Source organism: Heteronotia binoei, chromosome 14 (assembly GCF_032191835.1).
Source record: "Heteronotia binoei isolate CCM8104 ecotype False Entrance Well chromosome 14, APGP_CSIRO_Hbin_v1, whole genome shotgun sequence".
NCBI lineage: Eukaryota > Metazoa > Chordata > Lepidosauria > Squamata > Gekkonidae > Heteronotia > Heteronotia binoei.
The window spans coordinates 7377013-7390795 of NC_083236.1; the positions used below are offsets into that span (position 1 = coordinate 7377013).

Sequence of the window (13783 nt, forward strand, 5' to 3'; positions counted from 1 at the left end):
AATCCTCCCTTGGCCGTGGGTAAGGGTTGCTCAGTGGTAGAGCAGAAGGTCCCAGGTTCAATCCCCGACATCTCCAAAAAAGGGTCCAGGCAAATAGGTGTGAAAATCCTCAGCTTGAGACTCTGGAGAGCCGCTGCCAGTCTGAGAAGACAATACTGACTTTGATGGACCAAGGGTCTGATTCAGTAGAAGGCAGCTTCATATGTTCATATGTCTAAGGGGAGGGACGGTGGCTCAGTGGTAGAGCATCTGCTTGGGAAGCAGAAGGTCCCAGGTTCAATCCCTGGCATCTCCAAAAAAGGGTCCAGGCAAATAGGTGTGAAAAGCCTCAGCTTGAGACCCTGGAGAGCCGCTGCCAGTCTGAGAAGACAAGACTGACTTTGATGGACCGAGGGTCTGACTCAGTATAAGGCAGCTTCATATGTTCATATGTATGTTACAGCAAGCTAAATCCTGGACAAAATCAATATGATTAATTGAAGCAGGAAACTTTTTTGAGCAAACCACTTCTATGCTGGGTCCAGAGCAGCAGCTTGGGGCGTATGGGAGGCATTCCAGATCAGGCCGGTTCAAAAAGGAGTGGCCGAAGCCCATCCCTGCAAATAGTATCCCACCCAGGAGGCACTTTGGCATGGTCGGACAGCTGCAGTGCACCATCCCCTCAGCTCGGTTTGGGTTTCTTTTATCCCAATCCATTCCAGTTGTCATGCGCTTGGAAGCAGTGTGTTTTTTTTTTTTTAAAAAAGCTAGAAGCAGCTTGGGACAGCTTGACAGGTTCACACCACCAATCCACCTCGCTTGTGCACTCCAGCGTTCAGACGCCAGAAAGGTGGATGGTGTGCGACACAAAACTTTGCTACCACTTCCGAAGTGGTAGCTTTTTTAGCCTAAGGATGGGGGAGTATGGGAGCGGGATGGGCAGCAGACGTGCTTGTTTGGACTTGATTTTTGGATCCGTCCGGAAGCCATCCCTGCGTCAGCTTAAAGTGCTGGTCTGGACCCAGCCGTAGATTCCCTATTGGCCAGTAACAAGTTCTTCGGAGACTGCAGGGAGGCAGACCTGGAGTTACCCTTATTATTCCCAGAGGCCATTCATTGAAAGCATTTGCCGTTCTTCTGATAAAGAATTGAAAGCAAGTGTTGCATTTCCCAGTGAATTATATTTCTGCTGTCGGATGTGTATGTTCATTATTCAGTGAGGCAACATTGGGACCCAGTTCAAATATTCCTTTTGGTTGCCACAGAACATCACAGCTGCCAGTCAGGGACCCTCCCTCATCTGTGAGAATGTTTACTCTTACCATGAGGATCTGCTGGGCTGTGGGAGAAGGAATCACACCAAGCACCACTGGACACCAGGGAGCATGCCCTCATACCCCTTCTTCCCATGCAACCTTGGGGGTCTCTCATAGGAAGAATATTTAAACATTCTCATGACCCTGTGGACCCCTTGTCTTGTAGCCGCAAACCCTTCTCTCCTCCCTCACTGCATTACCCCAGGTTTCTTTGCACACATCCCTTGTTAATCCAGCCTCCCTCCTGTTCTCAGAAATCTGTTACCTCCCCTCATTTCTGCTTCCTGACCACACATCCCAGTCTCCATACAGTCCCCTCTCCATCACCCTCTTTTCTTCTCACTGTGTCATAGTGTTATTTTTTTTCTGTACTAGTGGTTTTCAACCCATGAGTCATAGACCTTTCAGTGGCTTGTGAGTCCCTACAGAACTGCTGTTTTTCTGAAATACGTGCTGCTTATGCATATGTAGACTTCTTTTTTGTTGTTGCAATTCACAAAATGGCTGTTTCTTCCTCCTTTCAGCTCCTTGCCTCAAGTTTGGAGTCCTAGAGCCAGCATAGAGTGCCGTCTTCTTCTATGGATTGAGATTTGCACAGTGGGCATGACCTCTGCTTCCCCAGTTTGCAAGGGCTAGATTGGATCCTTACTTAGGAAATCTTTCTTTGCAACAAAAAACCCAAGCAATTATTGAGAAATCAAACAATACTCATTTAGGAAATGAAAGGCAGGCCATAACCAAGGATGAATATACAACAAAAAAGAGTTCTTTTCTTATGTCCAAAGTAAGAAAAAGAGCAAGGATATGGTAGACCCTTATTATTCCCACAGGTCATTCATTGAAAGAATTTGCAGTTCTTCTGATAAAGAATTGAAAGCAAGTGTTGCATTGGGGTAGTACATAAATACCAAATTTCTTTAAATGAAACTAAGTCTTCAGGGCCAGATGAATTGCATCCAAGGATCCAGAAAGAACTTCTGAGTGTAATTTCTGAGCCCCTAGTCATTATTTTTGAGAATTCTTGGAGAACAGGAGAAGTGCCAGAAGGATGGAGGTGGCCAAATGTTGTCTCCATCTTCAAGAAGGGGGGAAAGAAAGATCCAGGTAGCTACCAACCCATCAGCTTGACTTCTATACCTGGAAAAGTTTTAGAATAAATCATCAATCAGTCCTTGAGCATTTGGAAAGGATGGCTGTGATCACTAGGAGTTGGCATGGGTTTCTCAAGAAAAAGTCACGTCAGACTAACCTTATCTCTTGTTTTGAGAAAGTGACTACCTTGCTGGATCAGCGGAATGCTGTAGACATAGTGTATCTTGATTTCAGTAAGGCTTTTGATAAGGTTCCGCATAATATTCTTGTTGACAAGATGGTAAAATGTGGTCTGGATTCTGTTACAGTTAGGTAGCTCTGAAACTGGTTGACAGAAGGCATCCAAAGAGTGCTTGTGAATGGTTCCTCATCTTGTTGGAGAGGTGTGACAAGTGGAGTGCTTCAAGGATCTCTCCTGGGGCCTGCTTTGTTCAACATATTTGTAAATTATTTGGATGAAGAAATAGAGGGAATGCTTATGAAATTTGCAGATAATATTAAATTGGGTGGGGGGTTCCAAATATGGTAGAAGACAGAGTCAGGGTACAGGATGATCTTGACAGACTGGAACACTGGGCTAAAACAAATAAAATGAATTTTAATGGGGATAGCTGTAAAGTTCTGCGTTTATGTAATGCATCAAATGCATTGCATAAATCAAATGCATCATTACAGGATGAAGTAGACTTGCCTTGGCTGTTGTGTGTGTGAAAAGGATCTAGGGGTCTTAGTGGACCATATACTGAACATGAGCCAGTAGTGTAATGTAGTGGCTGAAAAGGCAAATTCCATTTTGGGATGTATCAACAGAAGTATAGTGCCCAGATCACACAAAGTGATGGTATCACTTATAGTATTGTATTCAGTTTTGGGCACCACAATTTAAGAAGCATATAAAGAAGGTGGAACATGTCCAAAACAGAGCAATGAAGATGGTGAGGGGTCTGGAGACCAAATCCTGTGAAGAAAGGTTTAAGGAGCTTTGTATGTTTAGACTGTAGAGAAGGCAACTGAGAGGTGATATTATCACCATCTTCAACTGCTTTAAGAGCTGTCATATATAGGATGATGCAAAGTTGTTTTCTGTTGCCCCAGAAGGCTGGCCAGAACCAGTGGATTAAACTAAATCAAAAGAGTTTTCAGCTAAACATTAGGAAGAACTTCCTGACCGAGTGGTTCCTGGAACAGGCTTTCTTCTTTGGAGGTTTTTAAACAGAGGCTAGATGGCCATCTGAAAGCAATGCTGATTCTGTGAACTTAGGCAGATCAAGAAGGGTTGCATCAGTGCTTAGTTCTTGTGACCCTTTCTCACACACCCAGGGAAATGCTGATCCCCAATTTCGGTTCAGGAAATAATTTTTATCCAGACCAGTTTGGCCAGGGATCCTTGGGGGGGGGGGGGGGTTGTTGGCATCTTTTGGGCATGGAAGCAGGGGTCACTGGGCGTATGAGGGAGGCAGGTATATGTGAATTTCCTGCATTGTGTAGAGAGTTGGACTAGATGACCTTGGAGGTTCCTTCCAACTCTATGATTCTGTATATCACCTCTAATTGGATGAAACCATATGAATGATCCACAAAGTACTTTTTTTTTTTTGTTACCTTCTATTTTCCTCAGTGAATCACAGAATCATAGAGTTGGAAAGGGCATCCAAGGTCATATAGTAAATGGTTAATTTGGAGAATACCTTGATGAGTCAGTATTCAAGCAAGCAGAAATTAAAATACCAGTTAAGCCCTTTTTATGGGCCACTCCAAAAACTAAGAGTTTATAATAGATAATCTACTGAAGATAGAGGATAGAAAAAGGAAAGCACTTTCCCCAACAATTTCACTGTTAGTATCTGCAGCTAGGGACTTGGATGTATTTCAAAGTTTTAACCTAAAATCATTGATCAAATTTCAAACTTGTAAATTAGATAGTTACTAGTGGGGGACTTGCATGGGAGGGCATCTCTTTTTCCCCTCCCTCACTACATTTTCTTTCCATTTCCTGAAAGCCTCCATAGCCTCTCCCCCTTTCCTGCCTCCTTCTCTCCTGTCCACCCACCAGCCAATCTACCTTTATGTCCTGCCTTTAGCTGCTTTCCTTCCCATTCCCTGGCAGCCTCTCCCTAGGAAAACTACAGCCCAGTTGTGTAGTGCCAGCTGAGTGGGGTCCATTTGTACTGAAGAAACCTGCAAGGACTTGAGAGGGGGGAGACCTCACTTTGTCCTGTATTCACTCACCACACTCTTTCCTTCATGCTAGCAACTTCCATATCCTTGCATTTCCCTGCTTCCTTCTACTCACCCACCAATCCACCTTTTAAATACCCCATCTGATTTACTTCATTTATATCCTGCCTTTCTGAATAATGGGGACTCAGTGCAGCTTACATCATTTTTGTCTCCTCCATTTTGTCCTCACACACAGTCACACACACTGTTGTCGGTCATACCTGGCAGCTGGCAGGGGGCTCTTGGGTCCATTCTGGGATGTTTTGCTGTGCTTGCAAAGCATGCAGGACATGAATACATCACCCAGAAGGGATGTCATTGTGTCACTGACATCTGTGGAGTGACACTCCACTTTTTGGGCAAAACTATCCGTTTTTGCCTTCAAAACCTCCAGACCCCCAAACACCTTCATTGTTCAGTTTGTCTATGTCTTTCTTAAGTACTCAAGATGGAATCTGACTGATCATTGCCTGATGGGAGAATCTGAGGGGTGAGGACAAGCTCTCCAGTGTCATGCCAGCATGCAATAATAATAATAATAATAAACTTTTATTTATATCCCACCCTCCTCGCCAAGGCAGGCTCAGGGCGGCTAACAAGACATGGCAAGACCATGATACAATAAAACAATATATAATATAATTACTAATTTAAACAGTAAAACCAATAAAACAATATAACGTTATAATATAATCAAATTGTGTTTAAGATGGCTTGGTGTTATTGATGTTATCAGGGGTTCCGTCTTAAAAAGCTAGCTGGAAGAGGGCAGTTTTGCAGGCCCTACAGCAGGCAATATCACCTCTGGTGTGAAACCCAAAATGATGTCATTGCATAGGGACATTGCACTAGGATTCACCCCAGTCTCTGTGGTTTAACTATGAAGTTTTGGGTGAGTCCTACAGTGTCACACCAATATGATAACTTCATTTTCAATTTCATACCGATAGCGATGTTGTGTGTCAGCATGATGCCAATCACCCCCCCCCCATTTCTTCCCTGCTGGCCTGTCAAGCTGCAGTGGGGAATGGGGGGCTCAGGCCAGGAGATGTCCCACCACCCTAATCAAATGCAGCCCCTCGCAGCCAGTAGCAAGTCTGAAAAAAAGAATGCCCTTTCACCCCAAAACAAGTGTCTCCCACACACATCAGACAAAAGTAATGTCTGGCATGCCATCTCCATTTCCAAGTGGGTTGCAGGAGGCACAGAAATGCTGACAGTAAAATTATTACCACATCAGGCATGTTTTGTGCTAACGATTAGCAGGGAGACGTGTGGCGGAGTGTAGCTTGGTCAGCAGCCCCTCCCCTTCCCTACTGAGTTATGCCTTGAGGCAGCTGAGGTGTTTGCTTTCCATGGGTTACAATAAAACATGTAAAACTAAGATCTACATTAAACACAGATAAGTATAAGTCCATTTTTTAAAAAATCACCTTCAAACCAAAAACTGTAAAAACTTCCCAGCTTGAGAGACTCGTGGGAACATCTTGATTGAAGGCTGAGAGACGCTGAACCACAACTCAGCTCCTGCTTGTTTTGTCTGCTGGGAAAGTTGTGTGACCTCGAACAGATGGTCATTTGTCACCCTGCCCAGGTGTCTCTGGAGGAAGCATAAATCATCTGGCCCAACAGAGCTCACCAGACATCTCGTTGCCTGGGCTGTAGCTTGGGAGTTCAGACACCATGCACATTCTCACCCAAGTCCTGTGTCAGTTCTTATGATTTAACATTTTAAAAAGAGGCAGAGAGCTTTTAATTGTCTGTTTCAAGAGCTTTGGCAGGAATGCTGTCTCAGACAAGTGTTCCACTTGTGCAAGAAACGGGTGGCATTTGGACTTACTTTCAGGATATTCCCCCACCAAGACAAGAACAAATATTTTAAAAACATGTTGAAAGTGGGACCTGACAAACATACCAAAGTTCTGAAACAGAAATGTTGCTTGTTCTAGTGGTGTCGTGGAGGCCAATGTGTGAAATATGGTGATGAAGGACCCAAACCAACCCATGGACATTGGTCAGAGTGGTCCAGGTGGTCATCTTGTTCCAGAACCTGTGGAGGAGGCATATCTCACCGACAGCGAAACTGCACCAACCCAAGGTGACCAAGCGTTTCTTGTTGCAAACATAAACGTTCTTTTTATATTGTTTTATGTGATGTTACAAAGCCACCTGGATTCCATTTTGAGAAAGGCAATGTATAAATATTTTAAAGGAAAAACAGAAGAAGCAATCTCTGTACCCCACTTTTCTCTTTCCAAGGGAGTCTCAAAGTGACTTATAATGGCATTCCCTTCCTCTCCCCGCAACAGTCCCCTGCAAGGTAGATAAGACTGAGAGAGTCCTAAGAGAACTGTCACTGGCCCCAGGTCACCCAGCGGGTTTCAGGTGGAGGAGGAGTGAGGAATCTCCCAGTTCTCCAGACTAGACTTCACTGCTTTTAACCCCTACTGGAGTTTGGCCAGCAGAGACTTGGCTGAGCTGGAGACCCTCAAACAAGAGCCACCTGGATTCAGGAAGGAGGCCTGTTGGGGACCGTTGGGCCAGCTAAGAGCCTATAGTTGTGTGTGATGGCTTTTTGAGTGGGGTTTTTTGCATGCATATAAGCAGGGCCATTGGTCCTGCCTGGCAGTTCTGTTTTCACCTTACTATGCTGAATCATCGGATAAAGAGCTGAATTCGCCATCTCCTGGGCGTCCTCATGCTTCGAACCCAGTACATTTTAGTTAATTATTATTTTAAAACATGACTTATTGCTATTAGAAGTCCCAAATGGTACAATCCAGAATTCTGCCACCTTGTTCTTCATAACATGGCTTTTTCATACAGGAGGACAGTGTGGTTAAAAACCTGAAGCAAAATAGTGGACTATGTCACATAAAACTGCAAATAGGGGTGCTGTTTTTGAGTGTTGTCCTATCTAAGATATTCTGTACAAGCAGAAAACTAGCCTTTCAGGGATTGAAGCTGTAACTGGCTAGTGCTATTTTTTGGAGACTTGTCTTAGCAGTAGTATGTGTGAAAAGGATCTAGGGGTCTTAGTGAATCATATGCTAAACATAAGTCAGCAGTGTGATGCAGTGGCTAAAAAGGCAAATGCAAATACAGAAGTATAGTGTCCAGATCACGTGATGTGATGGTATCGCTTTACTCTGCTCTGGTAAGACCTCACCTGGAGTATTGTGTTCAGTTTTGGGCACCACATTTTAAGAAGGACATAGACAAGCTGGAACAGGTCCAGAGGAGGGCGACGAAGATGGTGAGGGGTCTGGAGACCAAGTCCTATGAAGAAAGGTTGAAGGAGCAGGGCATGTTTTGCCTGGAAAGGAGGTGGCTGAGAGGTGATATGATCACCATCTCCAAGTACTTGAAGGACTGTCATATAGAGGATGGTGTGGAATTGTTTTCTGTGGCCCCAGAAGGTAGGACCAGAACCAATGGGTTGAAATTAAATCAAAAGAGTTTCTGGCTCAACCTTAGGAAGAACTTCCTGACTGTTAGAGCAGTTCCTCAGCGGAACAGGCTTCCTTGGGAGGTGGTGGGCTCTCCTTCCTTGGCCCACCACCTCTCTTCCTTGGTTTTTAAACAGAGGCTAGATGGCCTTCTGACAGCAATGAAGATCATGTGAATTTAGGGGGAGGTGTTTGTGAGTTTCCTGCATTGTGCAGGGGGTTGGACTAGATGACCCTGGAGGACCCCTTCCAACTCTATGATTCTTATTGTTTTTCCCGTGTTTTTTTTTTACATAGAGGAGCATTCACTAAGTTCATTCTGCCACATGTGAAGGCCAAAAAATACAAGAATGGGAGGGAAAGGTGACTTTGAAAGGAGTGTTTAAGAATATCTGCATTGAGTTTGGCAGATCTTGTCTTCATTCTCCAGTCAGCTGCTATATTAAGTTGGGGAAAGAATTTTCTCCCTTTCATCTGACCAGTTTTGCCACTGCCAAGTATTGAAGGTGCTGAACAGACGCTCATTAATGGCAGGAGAAGCCTGGCAGCCGGAGGATGTCTGCTCACCAGGGGGCAAACTCGGGATAGAACGTGGAATGCATAATTGCAGTTCCTCAAGCTTATCATTTGACCTTCCTGTGGCACAGAGAGAAGTATTTTTCAGACCCTTCGTGTGCTCTCTACCATGAGTCATGAAGCATATTTAGTGTAGGGATGTATACTTCCTTGGTGAAAAGTGCCTTCCAGTTGCAGCTGTTTTATGGCAACCCCGTAGAGGTTTCAAGGCAAACGTCATTCAGAGGTGGCTTGCCAGTGCCCGCCTCTGCTCAGCAACCCTTGGTGGCCTCCCATTGAAGGCTTAACTAGGGCTGACCCTGCTTAGCTTCAGGGATCTGAGTAGCCTGGGATATCCAGGTCAGTGCAGACCCAGCTGGGGAGAGGGCGCCCGTTTGGGCCCTCCCACCCTCCCTTCCTTTTAAGCGGATGGAAATAGTCCACTTGGAAGCGGCAGTAAGGCTCCTGGTCTGAGCGCGCACCCCCCCCCCCCATCACCTGCCATCGCTCTGCCTCTCGCATCACAAGCACGAGAGGCAAAGCAACAGTGGGCAGCAGCAGCACACATGCTCAGACCGCGAGCCTCACTGCCGCTGTGCTCGCCCTCACCTCCTCACTCTTCCTGCCACCATCCCCATAACCCTTCCTCACTCTTTTTGCCCCCTTCGCCATCACGCTTCCTTTCTGCCCCCATCCCTCTCCCAGCCTCTGGCCTGCCTTCTCTCCCCACATGATATATAAGGCTCACAGCACTTGGACAGGGGTGTCGAAGAACTCATCTGTTATGAGGGCCAGATCTGGAATAAATGAGACCTTGTCAGGCCAGGCCATGTGTGTCATAAAATGTAATGCCAGGTAGCAGAGATATAAACGTTATAAAGGACAAAGATAAATAGAATAAAAGATTTAAAAACTCAAATAAAACATGCTTAAAACATTAGTCATTCGTCTTAAAAGTGCTTTCTTTGTATCTCTCCCATGTGATCCAGAGAACTGGGCAAAGGAAGCTTTGGCTCTTTCCTTCCTTCCTGGGGGACTAGGAGGGGGAGGAGCCTCAGCCAATAGAAGGAAGAGAGGCTTGGGTCAGTAGTTCTGCTATGCAATTGAGAAAGCCTGGCGAAACAAGCTCTCCCTTCCCCCCTTCCTCCCCAAGGAAGGAGCCTCAGCCAATGGAGAAAATAGAGACTTTGCTCCTGTGCAATTGAGCAAGCCTGGCAAACAAGGTGTGATGGAGAAGGAAGCAAATGACAGCCAGTTGCTCAGAGGCCTTATAGGAGCCCTCCGGGAGCCTGATTTGTCTCCCGGGCCGCATGTTTGACACCCCGATCTAGAGAAACAAAAATTGCTGTGAAAACAACTCTCTTCTCCAGGGTCATGCCACAGCCTCAGCCTGAGCTCTCCATTATATCCTATGGTCCCATAGGATACAATGGAGAGCTCTTGGCCTGGAGAAGGGAGGGGGTGTCATTTAAATGCCTCCTCCTCCCTCCCCCAGCCATAACAAACCATGAATCCCTGAACCACAAATTGTTCAGGGATTCATGGTTTTTGTTGGTTCATTTTCATTTGGTTTGTGCAATCGAACCAACCTTTTCTCCAGTTTGTGTTCATCCCTAATCCGAACCATTAGATGTTGGCAATTTACTAATAAGAATGTTACTAAGAATGCCTGCTTCATTCTCCACTCTGTGCTGGGTTTTTTGAAATATGAGTTGTTATGTTTGCCTGTTAACACTGATAAGGCGTTTTCGCACTGACCTTAATCGGCAGCGATGCCCCTCTTCACCACGCAGGATCTGCGCGGATTTCGCACTAATTGCCGTGGAGCACCCGGAAGAGCCGGAAAGTCCCGCGGCTTTTGCGGCGCAAATGGAAACTGGTTTTTGGCTCTTCCGGGTGCTCCGCGGCAATTAGTGCGAAATCCGCGCAGATCCTGCGCGGTGAAGAGGGGCGTCGCTACCGATTAAGGTCAGTGCGAAAACGCCCGTAATGTTTTCTTTCATGCTGTAGGCCCTCTCACGGAGGAAAGTTCTGCGAAGGTTCCCCGCAGATGTTAAAACTCTGTAACAATCAGAAGTGCCCGAAAAACAGCATCGGCTTCAGAGCAGCCCAGTGTGCAGAATTCAACAACAGGCTCTTTAGAGGGTGGAACTACAAATGGAAACCTTACACACAAGTGGAAGGTAAGCTTAGATTTGTGGTTGAATCCCTGCTGTTTAAAACTGTGAGCCCAGTTCATCCGCCCTCTGTGTATACATCTCACAGATGTGCATGCCTCAGAATAATACTCAAAAGGATCAACAGCCTCCTCAGCACTGTCCCCCAAGCAGCAGACAGCCATACTGCCTGTCAGCAAAGGGTTCATTGAAGTTTCAAAATGATCAGACTTGTCTTTGTTCAAAACTAAGTTTCATTTATTGATTACAACAATGTTACTCTCTACTTGGATTCATTGAAACTGATAACAGATAGCTCGAACCATTGGCATTTATGAGTACACTTCAAAGGCTTGGGCTTTAAACTACTTCTCATAATAAAACTACAGTTGTCCCTGCAAGTAACACTTTCACACGCCTGCTTATCTTTTCCCGGTGATGGTTGCATTCTCCCCCCTGGTGATGTCCTTGTTTTGCTCAGGAGGCGCCAGGGAGGAGAGCTTGGCACTCTGCACTTCAAAGGCTTTTACTGGCCTTTGGAGTTTTGGCAACTTCCATTCCCACCCCTCCTCCTTCTCTCGCAGGGCACAGGTATTAGTGGCATAGTATTTTATTCAGCAATGGGGTTAGTAAGCATAGAATAAACATGATCATAAAGCATCAATAACTTCAATGAAGCATGGCCTGACACTGCCTAGGGAGCAATTTGGGATGGGACCAGGTGCTATAGTTGCCAACCTCCAGTTGATATCACAACAACAAAAAGGAAACCTCAGTGTATGGAGTATGCCAAAGCAAACACTGTGAACTAACTGAACAAACCTCTCAAATATAATATCTATGCAACACCCTTGTTGTCTCTTATTTTATATATATGAATTCTCAATATCCAAGATTCATTCCAAAACATTATTGTCCTAATAATCAAATTCAAAGTTCTTGAAAAGTCCACACAAAACTGATGTCCACACTATGATGTCACCCAAACAGCTGATTGCAGCAAATAGCTGCCTGGCTTCTACCAAAGATGAAAGGCAACAGCGTGCATCCCAAGTTGAATCAGCATGTTTCAGTTTTCACCTTTGTCAACTTTGGAAGGTGGACTCTCTGGCATTGCCATTACTGAAGCCCCTCCTCTCCCCAAACCTTGCCTCCTCAAGCTCTACCCCAAATCTCCAGGGATTTCCCAACCCAGAGTTGGCAACCCTTCTGGTGTGCTGACATCACACTGGGATGCCTACTTCACTTCCCATTTAAACCAGAAGTGACACAGGTGGTGGATGCTGTAGCATTTCACAAAAATGCTATGGTTTTCCGATAGAGTTTTTGTTAGAGCATCCTGTGTCACTTCTGATTGAAGCTGTGACATAGGCTTGCTGGTTTAACACTGGCACTAGGCCTTTCTCCTCCCCCTCATTCCCCCCTCGAGTGCCCGAGGCACTGGCAGGTATCAAAGGGAATTGCTGAGAGGCTTCCCCCTTCAGCAGGAGGCGTGGCATCCCTCATGTTGCCTAGGGAAGTGATGGCACGGCTGTCACATATGGGTCTTTTCACCCACTCCCCTCCCTGGCATCACACCCTTTTAGAGCTACAGGGTTGGATTTGGACTAAATTTCCCTATGATGCAATGGAATTGCCTGCCCCCCTCCCACTGCCACCCACTGATCTCCACAAAATGTTGCCCGTGTGGGGCTAGGGGACCCTGGGGAATGGCATGGGAGAGGGAGTCTGAGATGGGAAGGGAGAACCAGTGGAAATTTCCACTTTAGTCTGGATCCAGCTCAGAGATTCCTTAACTGCATTGCAGCCTAGTGGCCTTGCAGTCGTCATAGTTCTAGATTGATTGAAAATTAAAAGATGTGTGTGTCCATCACTCTGAATGAAAACGTTCTAGACATGATTAAACCTACAGTAAGCGCATTTGCTTTGTTTGTTTGTCTCTGCATAGCCCACCTTTCTCACTGGGACTCATGGTAGATTACGCAAGGCAGGTCAATACAATCAACAGGATGAGACATCCAATAAACAATGCAATAGTGGGAAAGAATGCCATACATGCTTAACTCTTCTGCTGAAGTCTATGGGGCTGTGGTCAGATTGTGCCCAAAATGGGATCTTCCATCTTCATGATGTAAACTGTACCATCACTTCATGATGTAAACTGTACCTCCATTTCTTGCCCACCTCTTGATCATAATGTTAGGCAAGGAAAGGCCACATATTTCTTCTAAAGAACATAGGTCTCCAAAATTTGCAAAATGATATCCTAGATTTTGAATCTAAATTACCTTTGTAGGTAATTAGTTCCTTTGTCAAACTGCACTGATCTTTAGGAAGTCTCTTCTGATGTTTAGCTGAAACCTGCCCTCCTGCTATTTAAGCTCATTGGATCCAGTCTGAACCCCACAGAAGACTAATTTTTGTCCTCTTTGATGTGATAGCCCTTCAGGCATTTGAAGAGCACAATCATCTCTTTCCTAAGTATTTTCTTCTGATCCTGATTAATGAATTAGGACAGAAGTAGCACTTTTCCTCAAAGGAAGGAAATAAAGGTAGTGGGTGGGAGGTCAGAAAAAGAAATCCTGTGAGGAAAGATTGAAGGGTATGTTTATCCTGGAGAAGATAATCCTGCAGCTCCAAAGTGTGAATCCAGCTGTGTGTGAAGAGCAGATGCAAACTCACTCCAGTGCTGGGAGGACAGGCCATGTCCGTATTCCCATAACGGACCTCAAACTTCATCTAACTTCACAGTGACTTGTAGCTGTTGATGGTGAATTCCTTGTGCACACAGGAGCTTTATGGGTCGTTGTATAGTGGTGGAGAAGGGCTATTGTACAAATGCTAAAGGTCATATATATATAACATCATGTTTGGATTCCCACTATGCCTTTTGGCCTTAAAAGCCATGAGGACATATGGTGCTAGAGGAAGGGGTGATTTTATTTTATTTGCCCCCTCTATGCTTCTACCCTCCCTCAATTAAAAAGGATTGCTACTGATAAGGGAGAAAAAACTA

At 45.3% G+C, this 13783-nt stretch overlaps 1 protein-coding gene across 1 annotated transcript in view; it reads left to right on the top strand.

The window, feature by feature from the left end:
• ADAMTS16 (ADAM metallopeptidase with thrombospondin type 1 motif 16) overlaps positions 1 to 13783 on the top strand; it is a 122460-nt gene that overhangs the window by 55048 nt on the left and 53629 nt on the right. Inside the window, exons 12-13 of the mRNA XM_060254509.1 lie at positions 6557 to 6705; positions 10622 to 10794. Coding sequence (XP_060110492.1) covers positions 6557 to 6705; positions 10622 to 10794 — 322 coding nt within the window. The remainder of the gene's footprint in view (positions 1 to 6556; positions 6706 to 10621; positions 10795 to 13783) is intronic.